The sequence below is a fragment of the Ctenopharyngodon idella genome, chromosome 16 (genome assembly GCF_019924925.1).
Source record: "Ctenopharyngodon idella isolate HZGC_01 chromosome 16, HZGC01, whole genome shotgun sequence".
Taxonomy (NCBI): domain Eukaryota; kingdom Metazoa; phylum Chordata; class Actinopteri; order Cypriniformes; family Xenocyprididae; genus Ctenopharyngodon; species Ctenopharyngodon idella.
The window spans coordinates 3447988-3461863 of record NC_067235.1 but is presented as its reverse complement, the minus strand read 5'-3'; the positions used below and the strand labels follow the sequence as shown (position 1 = coordinate 3461863).

General features: G+C 36.7%; 1 protein-coding gene across 2 annotated transcripts in view; it reads left to right on the top strand.

The window, feature by feature from the left end:
* Positions 1-13876, top strand: part of lars2 (leucyl-tRNA synthetase 2, mitochondrial) — a 106878-nt gene that overhangs the window by 39224 nt on the left and 53778 nt on the right. For both annotated transcript variants that reach the window (XM_051865782.1, XM_051865783.1), the window contains exons 6-7: positions 193-282; positions 1145-1288. In XM_051865782.1, the coding sequence (XP_051721742.1) occupies positions 193-282; positions 1145-1288 (234 nt within the window). The remainder of the gene's footprint in view (positions 1-192; positions 283-1144; positions 1289-13876) is intronic.

The window sequence follows — 13876 nt, the reverse complement described above, 5'->3', positions numbered from 1 at the left end:
AAATCACACATTTTACTTTTAGAAATATTGATTGTGTGTGTAAAAATATCTATACTATCCTTGTTATTTTGCTTTGTATATTGTAGTGTTGCTCTGCCTTCTATCCATGGGTTGGATATTTTTCAGATATTTGTTTTATATTGAAATGTGACTTCTTTCATTTGAATGTGGTCTTTTCTAATCTTTTGACAGGAGGTCACAACCTGTCTGCCTGATTATTATAAGTGGACCCAATATCTGTTCATCAAGCTGTTTGAGGCTGGACTGGCCTATCAGAAAGAGGTGAGAACACATGTCATGTGATCAGTTGGTTTTTCCATCTATGGCTGAGAGACAAGTTAATTCCTCAGAAAGTAATGTTCATCATTTTAAATAAATTGCAAGCAAAACATTTTAAAAAAGAAGTTTTAATGATAAATGATAAAACAATACACTTCCAATCAAAAGTTTTGGATCACTATAATTTTTTATTTATTTTTTTTGTAAAGAAACTGATACTTTTATTCAGCAAGAATGCATTAAGTTGATCAAGAGTTACAGTAAAGATATCTGTGTTACAAGAGATTTCTATTTCAAAGAAATTCTGTATTTAAACTTTCTGTTCATTAAAATGTTCAAAAATGACATTGCGGTTTCAACAAAATACAAAGCAGCACAACTGTTTTCAACATTGATAATAATCAGAAATGTTTCTTGATCATCAAATCATCATATCAGAATGATTTCTGAAGGATCATGTGACACTGAAGACTGGAGTAATGATGCTGAAAATTCAGCTTTGATAATATTTCACAATATTACAGTTTTACTGTATTTTTGATCAGATAAATGCAGCTTTGGTGAGCATAATCTTTCAAAAATATAAAAAAATCTTACTGATCCCAAACTTTTGAGCCCACAATCCACAACGATCCTGTGCTTCCTGTGATGGGACACCTGTATGAATTTCAGGAGAAATGACTTGCACTAAAAATCACATTGAACCCAGCTGATTAAAAGCCATTGAGCCAAAATGATGAATAAAAGTCAATTTTAGTGAATAGAAAAGATCCTGCGGCATTCATTTACAGATTTCACTTGGTTTAATATCTAACGCAATGACATTTTATGTGTTCATATACTTTCTCTGTGGCGCTGTGTGCAGGCGCTGGTGAACTGGGACCCCGTGGATCAGACGGTTCTTGCAGATGAACAGGTGGATGAAAGCGGTCGCTCATGGAGGTCTGGAGCTCCTGTCGAACAGAAGCTTCTTAAGCAGTGGTTCATCAAAACCACCAACTATGCCAAGGTACAACAGCCTGAAGCAGTCTGATCCTAAGATGCTTTTTCCATGTTCATCTTTCTTTAGTGTGTAATGTTGCTGTTTGTGCATGAAAAAGGTCTGCAAAGTCCCTCCAGCAGAAGTTCTAGTCTATATCAGTGTCAGTGTTTCTGAACTCTCTGAAACGCCTCCATTGTAGTCTTGAGTTTTCTTCTGGGAACAAACACGTCACAATATTCCTCATTTAAATAATTCATACGCAGAATAAAGGGGCGGGGCCTGGTTGAGTTAGTTAGTAGTGTGTTAAAACTGGTGGTTATGGTAAGGGGCGGGACATTTCCCAAACACGCTCGAAGCGCTTCACCAATCACAACACACTGCTCCAGCCGACCAATCAGAGCACATTGTGCTTTTCAGAAGGAGGGGCTTCATAGAGACAGGAACTAAACAGAGCGTTACTGACAGACTGGGAAGAGAGGAGCTGCAACAATGGAGAATATGAGGAAAATAATCAACATTCAAGCAGGAAAACCTGTTCTAGTAGAGCACAAAAACAACATCAAGACAACAAAAAGGGCAAAATAGGTCCTCTTTAAGAAGCTTTGATGGGTTCCCACAGTCATGGAGAATCATATAGGGATTTATTTTCTGGAAAATTTTAAAAGTTCTGTGAATGTCTATGAATATTAAATTTTATGCTCTGTTCTGGAATATTTCTTTGGCTAGATATTGCTCTTGTTTATAGTACTTTAAAATAGTGATTCACAAATCAGACATCACTATGGTTTGAAGCCAGTTTTGAGTTTTCTTTATGGTGAATTGGTCAGAATATTTCACAAATTAGTCAGAATTTTTTATTAGTCAATTAGTTTGAATTAGAATTATTTAATTTATTTTAAAATCCTTATTTAGTATTCACAAACAACTAGAGAGCCTGTGGAAAAGTCATTGGTCAAAACGGTAAAACGAGAAAAACTAATTACAGTCTACCATCTTTTTACAAGGTACCATCATAATAACTCAGAACAGCATGTGTTCTTATGAGATATTCAGATTTGGCAATCAAATGCTCTCGGTTACGACAAAGTACTTCAGTATGAATCCAGACGAACATGCCTGCGATTTATTATTGTACAGTATCTGCTGCAGGGAGGCTGGCTAGAGTGCACTCGATCTTAATTATACTTCCTCTATTTAAAAAAAATATATATTCCACCCACACAATAACTGTTTAAAAGTCCTGTGAGTCTAAATCAGTTTATCTGCTCAAGATCTCACAGAGGAGGCCTGTCTGTGCTGAAGATTTGGAGGCTTATGATGCCCTCGAGTCATGTCGAAATGATCGTATTTACAAGATGACCGTAAATGAATGTCACTACAGTGTGGTAATCATCAGTGGAGGCGTCTGTTAAAGAATCATATTGGAAGCAAAATGGAATTGGTCATAATTAAGTTTAAATTGTGAAATTAGTTTTGTATTCTGCTAATGAAGCAATAACAATAAAGCTTGCCAGAATATATAACTCATTTAGCCAGTTCATACAACAACAGACCCGTGCAACTCATTTTCCCATGTTCTCTGTGGCAGTGCTAAATAGATAAATTACATAATGCTGCAGTTGCACACCTAATGCACATCATTTACTGTTCATTTTCTTGCATTAACACTGTAAAGCTTCCTGTCTTTGTAAGTGCAAAAAGGGAAAAAAGAATGTGCCCTCGTATCTTCTGCACAATCCGTCGGTATCTCCCGCATGAAAGGACCCTGTTCCTCCTGGTTCAGATTGACTCCATCTGAAATGTGAACGGTTCGTCTGGTTCGTCTGGTCCTCCAACTCTGATTGTACTGGGATGGAGAGCCAGCTCTGAACCTGCAAATGGTTTTTTTTTTTTTTTTTTTTTTTCAGTATTATGTTGTGGAAAAGCTATTATTATACAACCTAAAACTTGCCAGCTTGCTCATTCAATGATCCTTAAAAGCACAATGCCTGGCAAGCACCCATAACACTCTAGAATAGTGAAGCCAACTGGTTCACGAGCAAACACAACTCCGATAAAACAAAAGAACTAAAAAACCACACTGTAAAAAGGTGTAATTTTTACAGAAAAAGACAAAACCTGTTAAAGGATTAGTTTAAATTTCCTGATAATTTACTCACCCCCATGTCTTCCAAGATGTTTATGTTGTTGTTTCTTCAGTCGAAAAGAAATGAAGGTTTTTGAGGAAAACATTCCAGGATTTTTCTCCATATAGTGGACTTCACTGGGGTTCAACGGGTTGAAGGTCCAAATTACAGTTTCAGTGCAGCTTCAAAGAGCTCTACACGATCCCAGACGAGGAATAAGGGTCTTATCTAGAGAAATGATCGGTCATTTTCTAAAAAAAATAAAATAAAAATGTATATACTTTTTAACCACAAAATCCTCATTTTGCACTGCTCTGCGATGTGCCATGCGTTACGTAATCACGTTGGAAAGGTAACGCGTGATGTAGGCGGAAATACCGCGGTAGGGCGAAAAACTCTTGAAGGACCAGCACCACATCCTCTTGTACCACTGTTTGAAGAGTTCATCTTCCAGAATCTGGCAGTAAATATTGGGAGATCATTTTTAGTCTCCTACCCTGAAGATGGACTTTCTACTTCTACTGCATTTATTTATCTTAGTTAATGTTAATCTCAAGATGTGCTTAGTTAACGTTATTTACATTAACTAACAATTAGCAATACATTTGTAACAGTATTTATTAATCTTTGTTGATGTTAATTAATAAAACTACAACTGTTCATTGTTAGTTCATGTTAACTCAGGTTTATTCAATTATATTAACAAGTACAACGTTTGATTTTATTAATGTATTAGTAAATGTTGAAATCAACATTTAAATAAGATATAAATAAAAGCTAATGCGGTATTTTTCATTGTTAGTTCATGTTAACTAATGTTGTTAAACCTTATTGTAGGGTCTCACCAGATTGACTGTAAAATGTCAGCTTTATGGTTTTTGCAAAATTATGAATTACCATATAATTTACTTTAATTTGTGGTTGTTATCAGTACATTTTAAGGTAAAAAGCATATTTTGATAGATTGGTGTATTGAGAGGTTACAATGAAGATTGGATACAGTCTGCAGTTAGGAGATTTGAAAATGAAAATCAAGAGACATATCTAAATAAAAAACGGTGAAAATCAGAAAATAAAACTATTACATGTGTCGTTTGATACTCTCCTATTTGCCAAAACATAAAAAAGATCATAGATAAACATTGGTATGTCCTAAAATCCGATCCTCTCCTTAATGGTGTCTTTCAAAAAACACCAAGATATGTGTATGAACGTCCTGATAACATACGTGATCTTTTGGTTAGAGCTGACGTTAATTTATCTGTAGAGCGATCCACTCACTTTTTATCTATCCCTCCAGGTAACTATAGCTGTGGTCGCTGTGCCCAGTGTAATTTTTCTACAAAAACGAGTGTTTTCTCTCATCCTCATTCAGGAAAGGAGTTTAAAATTAAGGGTGTCATCAGCTGTACTACTAAAAACGTCATTTATATGATAAAATGTCCATGTGGGTTAGCGTATATAGGAAAAACAAAACGTGCTTTAAAGACTAGGATTGCAGAACATCGAAGCAGTATACGTACAAATGATAAAAAAAAATCCGGTAGCAGTACATTTTAACTTAATAAGACAACCTTTCCACACTCAAGTACATTTGAACATGTTAAATTACCTAGGAGAGGTGGTTATGTCAACAACATTTTATTAAAAAGAGAAGTGTACTATATCTATACACAATACTCTTTTCCCCAAAGGTATTAATTTAGAACTTGATATCAACTCATTTTTCTAATTGGTATTTTTTGTACGGAAATGTGAATGTTGTTAACATAGCCCTATTTGTACCTAATTATGTGTGTTTTATAGCTATGTATGGATTGCTTCTAGGACTACTAATTATAAATTGTATAAAAGATGGGGGACATTGGGTGTGTCTTGAGGTTGTTTGAATGTTTTTGATTGTTTTTGATGTTGAATTTGTATTTAAATGATGCTTCAGTGTAGTTGTCTTGTTTTTAATTGTGGTATACTATAGCTGTTCACATGATTGACCTTGATTGCCAACAGCTGTAACCAATTGAAATGGTTTCATTCTGAGTAACCTACTTATTGAGTTGTTGCCTTTCTATGTTTGTGTGCCTGACGAAGGTCTCTGACTGAAACGTTGCCACTTTTAAACTTTGTTAAATAAAGGGAGACTAACAGTGTGCAGATCTCCTTTGGATTATTTAATAGACTGGCGTATTAACATTGCATCACTAAATGATATATACGGTTATATATAAAATCAGGAATCAATTTACCAACCTGTAAAACCTGAATCATTGACACAGTATTTTTTACAGTGAATTTCTGGCAACAACTGCTGCCAGTTTTTACTGTAAATTTAATAGTAGCCTGTATCTTTTAGTTAATTTTGCAAAGTAAATATTAATTTTGCAAAGTTTACGTACAGTTAGATCAATAAAATCATTTTGACACAGACAGGGAGTTTCTGCGGCGTGTCAGAAATGTTAGCAACACGTTAAAACATGTTATGAACATGCTAGAAACATGTTAGCATTGTGCTAAAACATGTTAGCTCTGTCTAGAAAGCATACTAATTCATGCTAAAAACACCTAGCAAAAGGCTAACAATGCCTAACAACACTTAAGAAATGCTAACATGCTAGAAATGCATATGTGGTTTATTTGGTTACTTAGTGATCTTATGAGGTCTAATTGGGTCTAAAAAAAAGATTATTGGGAACTGGTTTGAAACAGTTACTTGGTAGTCTACTGAGATTAAATGGGGTCTGAAGTAGAGCTGCACGATATCGTTAAAAGATCGCGATCTCAATTCAAACACCTACACAATCTTATTTCTAAATGACAATGATTCACCTGTGTCTATTAAACCTTTGACAAAATCACAGCGATCTGCACTGCCGCTGGTCCAGAGAGAGCGGTTGTCATGTATAGGTATGAAACAACAGTTATTAATGTGTTAAAATAATTCAAATTATTACAGAAGTACTGGGATAAAAGTTTATAGTTGGGATATAAACACTGATGTCTACGGTAGCGATCAAAATAAATCACCTTTTGAAAGTAACTTGATGCTTCAAATAAAGATTGTTTTAATTACATTGTTACACCAGTAGGTGGCGACTGTTTAAAAAAAAGTATTATTCGTCATTGAACCATTATAATTATTTCAAAACGTTTTTGTTTTTTTTATAATTCATTCAAATTATTTAAACATTTTTAAATAGACTGCAACAATTAATATTTTGTCAGAACTTCTAGTAAATTACGTTACATGTTTAGTTGTTGTTCAGAATCGTGGGAAAATCATGATCTCTATTTAAAAAAAACAAAACGTGATTCTCAATTTATCCAGAATCGTGCAGCTCTAGTCTGAAGTGGTCTAATATGGTCTGTCAGAGATTGTATTTGTTTTCCAGAATCTCAGCAGAAGTAGTAGGTCATCTGGGTACTTTTTACCTACTGTTATTTTTGTACTATGTTATTTATAACATAACATATTTATTTAAGTTATTTATACTATGTATTTGTACATACTACTCTGTTGGCATGCTATATAGTAGGGAAGTATTCGATTTCGGATGCGGAGTATGTTTGTGTATTGTTTCATTAGTTTGTCAACATGCTATCGACAAACTATTGAAATCAGTCACAGGTCGAGTGTCTTGTCATACACTACATTGTGTTTGTGTCTAGTTGCCTCCTATGTGGATTGTTTCAGATCAGAAGCTGCTTTAGATAGCAGTCTGTGTGCGTGTGTATGTTGATTCACTCTCTGTCTCTGTCGGATGTGTTGAAATGACACGACATGTTCCTGCGATTCACAGAGACTCTCATTTTCTCAGTAGTGGAGGTGTGTGTGTGTGTGTGTGCGTGCGCGCGTGTGTGTGTGTGCGCGTGTGTGTGCGCGTGTGTGCGTGTGCGTGTGTGTGTGTGTGTGTGTGTGTGTGTGTGTGTGTGTGCGTGTGTGTGTGTGTGCGTGCGTGCGTGTGTGTGTGTGTATCTGCATAACTGTCCTGTCCATTAGAGTAAAAAAAAAAAAAATGTCATGTCAAAAAAATGTATGTCCTGTAAACATCAAGAAACATATTTTCCTTACACCATGCATTAATGTGAGTGTACATATCTTCATCATTATTTTCAAAACTGTTTTAAGTATATTGCTTAAAATATCATGCATTTTAAATTTATAAATATCATGTATGTTTTGGCGACATTTGACAACCTGAGCTGACCTGATTTTTAAAGAGTTTTGTTGGCCTTGACACACATTCAGTAGGGCTGTCAAGATATCACTCGCAGGATTTTTTTTTTTTTTTTTTTTTTTGCATGTTGGTTGCATCACATGGCAGGCTAAAAATTTCCAAATGTTTATACTATTTTAACAAAACTGCTTCACTGCTTATATTGTTTTTCTAAAAACTAATATAAGACTAGCCAAACTTTTTAATATGTTTTTTTTCTAGAATTTTATTGTTTTAATATATTTTTTTCTTCTTGATATCATGACAGTTATGCCCTGACATTTGTGTCTGCATTACACAATGTATTTTTCAATATATTAATGGATTAGTTCACTTCAGAATGAAAATTTCCATGATAATTTACTCACCCCCATGTCATCCAAGATGTTTATGTCTTTCTTTCTTCAGTCGAAAAGAAATGAAGGTTTTTGAGGAAAACATTCCAGGATTTTTCTCCATATAGTGGACTTCACTGGGGTTCAACAGGGTTGAAGGGTTCAAAGAGCTCTACGCGATCCCAGACGAGGAATAAGGGTCTTATCTAGAGGAACCATCGCTCATTTTCACTTCCAGTGAAGTCCACTATATGGAGAAAAATCCTGGAATTCCTCAAAAACTTTCATTTCTTTTCAACTGAAGAAAGAAAGACATGAACATCTTGGATGACATCGTGGTGAGTAAATTATCAGGAAATTTTCCAAATCAAAACCAATCCTTTAATAGATCTGGACAAAGATTTAGCATAATTTCATTAACCCCATTGCTTAAGGGTTGTTCAAAACCTCTAGCCCTTAGTATTAAGCTTTGGTGTATAACTCATCCTGACTTATTATTTTTATATTGTGAAATATTATTACAATTGAATTTATATAGGAAACTGTAATTTATTCCTGATCAAAGCTGAATTTTCAGCATCATTACTCCAGTCTTCAGTGTCACATGATCCTTCAGAAATCACTCTAATATGATGATTTGATGCTCAAGAAACATTTCTGATTATTATCAGTGATGAAAACAGTTGTGCTGCTTTGTATTTTTGTGGAAACTGATAAATTTACTCTTTAGGAAGTTCAAAAGAACAGCATTTATATGAAATTGAAATATTTTGTAACATAATAACACAGTTCTGGCAAGAACCTCTGACGATGGAGGCTGATGGGTCTTTAACTCATTTGGTAGCGATCACATCATTATCTACACAGCACAGCTGATTGGTTGTTGTTGCATCAGCGGCCAATGAGTTTGCTGCTCAAACATTCAAATATTTGGCATTGATGCTGTTAGCTGTTGCAGTGCGCTTTCAGAACCCTCCTCCTTCCCCAGCTCCACCTGTATAGATCTGCTACAGGGGTTAATTCATGCATGTTACATGTGCAGCAGCATATCTTACATGCTCACAGCAATGTCTGTGAATGTATTGGCAGTAGCAAGTCTCGGCACTTGCTCTACAGCAGCAGCAGCAGCGCAGCAGATCTATTCCGCCAAGACCAAATACATTAACATTGTCATATCCATTACCATGCTATTCTCAATTACCATACCAATATGGAGTTGTCTTGACAAAAATGTCTTTACTGTCTCTTTATGCATGCAATAAATGTAATGCACCTTGCTGGAAAAAAAGTATTAAGGAGGGACCTTCATAGAGACTTATTATAGGATATAGGCAATTAAAACCATCCAGAACAACCTCAAACCTCAAAGCAACACTCATGGCCACTTCCCACAACTCCCTGTCATCATGGCGGTGAGTTACACAGGTAAACAGTGCTCATATTTTCACATCCAGTTCATTAAAGCACTCTCTCATTCAGCCCTGAACATGCAGTCATGCGTCATGTACAGTATGCAAATAGTTCTGTCTGCACCAAAGCAGATCTCCTAACAGATCACCAAACACTTGCTACCTTGCATCACTTTTTCCACTGTTTAATAGATTTGTGCGTTGCCATGGAGACTCTATAAATGGCTTCAGAAATGTTCTCTATAGCCTTGTTGAACCACATTTTATTTGAAAACATGGACAGGTTTGAATAGAGAGATGTAGCCTTTGGTTTGGCTCTTCTGCAGTGCTTGGCTCTTTGAGCGTTTTGTTTGCCTCTTACACCTCGCAGTGTGTCCAAGTCAGATCTAAGCGTGTTTGCAGACTGAATGCTGGCAGGCCTGTTTGGCTGATAAAATCCTCTCCTGCAATCCACGCTGTGAGAAACCAAAGCACAAATTACATGGACGTCTTTGGTGAATATTTTTTGGGTCCTTGTGTCTGTGGCTGTAGTTCTAGTTACAACTGGGCTTGTGATATTTTCCTAGAAGTATTAAAACAAGTATTTTTATGTTGCTGCCCCACTGGCTGACTTGAAACAATGTGATTTTGGTAGATTTTTTACATTGTTTATGGTGAAATCTTGCCCTCTTCTGTTTGGTCTGTCAGACAACAGTTAAGAATGGAAAAAGAATAGACATGCTAAACACGTGATTTTTTTTTTTTTTTTTTTTTAATGTTCCACAGGGTTCACTTAAAATATTAATAAAGTTTTTTGCACAAAAACATTATTTTCAACCCTCATTCTGACCTGAAATGATCAGTTTTTTTTAAGGGGCGGTTCCTTTGAAGGGGTGGTTGATTATGATTTCACTTTTTTAACTTTAGTTAGTGTGTAATGGTGCTGTTTGAGCATAAACAACATCTGCAAAGTTACGACGCTCAAAGTTCAATGCAAAGGGAGATATTTTCTTTTACAGAAATCACTGTTTAAGGACTACAACAAGCTTCTTCCTGGGTTGGTGACATCACTAACCCTAAAATTTACGTAAACCCCGCTCCCGAGATCACGCAACAGAGAGGGTGAGGCCATGTTGGGCTGCTTTAGAGAAGAGGAAGAGTTGTTGTATGCTTCACGAACGAGAGTCAATTCAACACTGGATTTGCACAAAAGATTAACATGACGGCACATGCTAGTGGATGAGTTGAATCAACTCCACAGCAACTACATAAATTTATCCACTAACCATTCAGAAATGTCTAAAAGTTGTAACTTCTTCCTGAGTCTCTCCATCAGTGTCAACTCCGGTTTGAACAATGTAAGGCTGAACACCGTTACTGACAATCCTCATTTTGGCTGCGTGAGATTCTCCAGCTTTGTTGTTGTTGAGCAACCGAAGCGCGAGCTGTTAAAGCCCCGCCTTCTTCTGGAAAGGGGGCCGGGAGCAGCAGCTCATTTGCATTTAAAGGGACACACACAAAAACGGCATGTTTTTGCTCACACCCAAATAGGGGCAAATTTGACAAGCTATAATAAATGATCTGTGGGGTATTTTGAACTGAAACTTCACAGACACATTCTGGAGACACCAGAGACTTATATTACATGTTGTGAAAGGGGCATTATAGGTCTCCTTTAAGCTAAGAAACTTGCAGGATGTTTTAATGGTACAAAGACCTCTTACATGTCAAAAGATCAAAGAAAATTTGATTTCTTATATCATGACCCCTAAAACCGCCACAGTGTTCGCACACCTAAAGAAGTCAATCTACTGGCTTGTGTATTGTTCTCCCTACACATCAAACTGAAAAAATGACACTCATGACCTTTAAGCATTTCAAAAAGTGCTCACATTGTCTTGTTCAGAACTCATTTGGTAACTCGCTCTGCTCAAATGAGTTGAAGATTTGAATACCCTGATTAGAGCTCTCTTCCGTCTCTTTGTGTAAGTGTGAAATGTCCTTCCTGCGAGTGCGTCCGAGTCACTAATGAGTGGAGTGCTGAGGAAATGACAACATTTGGGCTCCTTCAATTATTTTCTATTTGTTTTGCGCTCAGGGAGCGAAGCCTCTTGTGAGTGAGACCGCTAATGGCTAGTGACAGAGAGGAGCGAGATCTCACAACCCAACTGTTGGCTTTTCATATTTCATCCTTTCAGTACTCAGCAGCCCAGCTGAGCCTTTTGGCCTGAACCTTCGTTATTATGCATAGCTTCCTCTTTTCCATCGTCTGCCTCATCCTTTCTGCCTCACCCCCAACAGTTTTTTTTCAGCCTGAGTCTGTATGTGTGCGTGTGTGTTGAGACTTGAGCAGTTCATGAGGCTTTCTTCAAGCCTTGTTCTTCACTCATAATGTGAGGGTAGCCGCTCGTTTATGCCAGTAAATTGACCATTTTCTGCTAAAACAGCTGGGGCTGTATGACATCAGCTTGGAAAGATCAAGGAAGTCGATAATATTTGGATAAAGTAGCCCCTTAGCATTCCCATTCCTCTCAATGGTGGTAGCTCAATTAGCAAAAGATCGCCCTGGAAGTATGCAACCTGCATACAGCTTCGCTCAGTGTTTTGCCTGCTGAATGATGCAGCCAACAGTGATTAAAGGTTTAGTTCTCCCACAAATGAAAATTCTGTCATTAATTACTCGCCCTCATGTCGTTCCACACCTGTAAGACTTTCGTTCATCTTCAGAACACAAATCTTCCTTACAGATCACAGATCTTTTTAATGAAATCTGAGAGCTTTCAGGTGATGATTAATGTAACTTAGGAACACATGCAAACTCAATGAATTTCCATGGAAACAAACTAACAAAAATAACACGGAAAACACAGTTAAAACAGGAACAGAAATCTATCTATCTATCTATCTATCTATGCTAGCATGTATCTGGCACCAGGATGTACTATGGGAAGAAGGCAAGCCGGCGGAGGCAGTGTGATGCTTTGGGCAATGTTCTGCTGGGAAACCTTGGGTCCTGCCATCCATGTGGATGTTACTTTGACACGTACCACCTACCTAAGCATTGTTGCAGACCATGTACACCCTTTCATGGAAACAGGTATTCCCTGGTGGCTGTGGCCTCTTTCAGCAGGATAATGCACCACTAAAGCAAAGCAAAAATGGTTCAGGAATGGTTTGAGGAGCACAACAACGAGTTTAAGGTGTTGACTTGGCCTCCAAATTCCCCAGATCTCAATCAAATCGAGCATCTGTGGGATGTGCTGAACAAACAAGTCTGATCCATGGAGGCTCCACCTCGCAACTTACAGGACTTAAAGGATCTGCTGCTAACATCTTGGTGCCAGATACCACAGCACACCTTCAGGGGTCTAGTGGAGTCCATGCCTCGATGGGTCAGGGCTGTTTTGGCAGCAAAAGGGGGACCAACACAATATTAGGAAGGTGGTCATAATGTTCTGCCTGATCGGTGTAACTCAATTGGTTAAGGAACTGGACTCAGACTTGACAAGGTGGACTCATTCAACTCTAGTTGCTTGCATTATTTAGTGCGTTGCTAGCATGATTTAGCATATTAATAGCATAATTTAACATTTTGCTAGCATGTTTCTACCATAATTTGCTAGCATGTTTTAGCATGTTGCTACCATTATTTAGTGCATTGATAGCATGTTTATAGCATGATATAACATGTCGCTAACATGATTATTACTATCATGCAGTGTTAATTTCGTTGACAAATAATTTTCGTCATAATTTTCGTCAACGACATTCTTTCAAGGATGAAAACGAGACGATGACTACATAAAAATGGGATTTGAATGACTAAAATTATGACTAAAATCTACTCTAATTTTCGTCAACAAATAAAAACTAGAAGAAAATGAAAGAGAGGGACGATTTGGGAAGATATCCAGTCAGGACTGCTGTCCTGTGTGGAAGATGCGCACATTTGAGGTGTAACATGCTGATCTAACCGCGGGAAAACGCGGCGCTGTTGCGCGCTCTACAGGCTCATCCAGCAGCACTTCAGACTGCTTCACAATTAATGGATAGCGCACATTTATGCCAAAGGATTGCTTATAAGCTAATGTTGATGAATCACGACAATGTTTACTACACGATGTTTATATGGTAATATGTTTTAGACAGTTGTAAGAACACATATTTTATCTCCCTCATCTGAACTTAAATGAGCAGCCTGCTACAGTGCAGACTGCAGACATTTCAGAATAAGAGTCACGGTGTATTTTGGGATGGTTTATTATTATTTTTTCCCCTGGTCATTATTGTTGTTTTGTTTACACAATAAACTGTATTTAACTTAATTTAATTTCTGTTTAATTCATAGTAAACTACTGTATTTTCTGTCACAGGAAGGAAAGACTAAGAACATTATTTGACACATTATTCAATATATTTTACAAGTATAAGGGTTATTATAGTTAACTAAACCTAAAACCCTAAAAAAAACTTGAAATAAACGTTAACTGAAATAAAAATGTATATAAAAAATGTAAATAAAAAATGTAAATAAAAACTTATTTTATTTCATCTA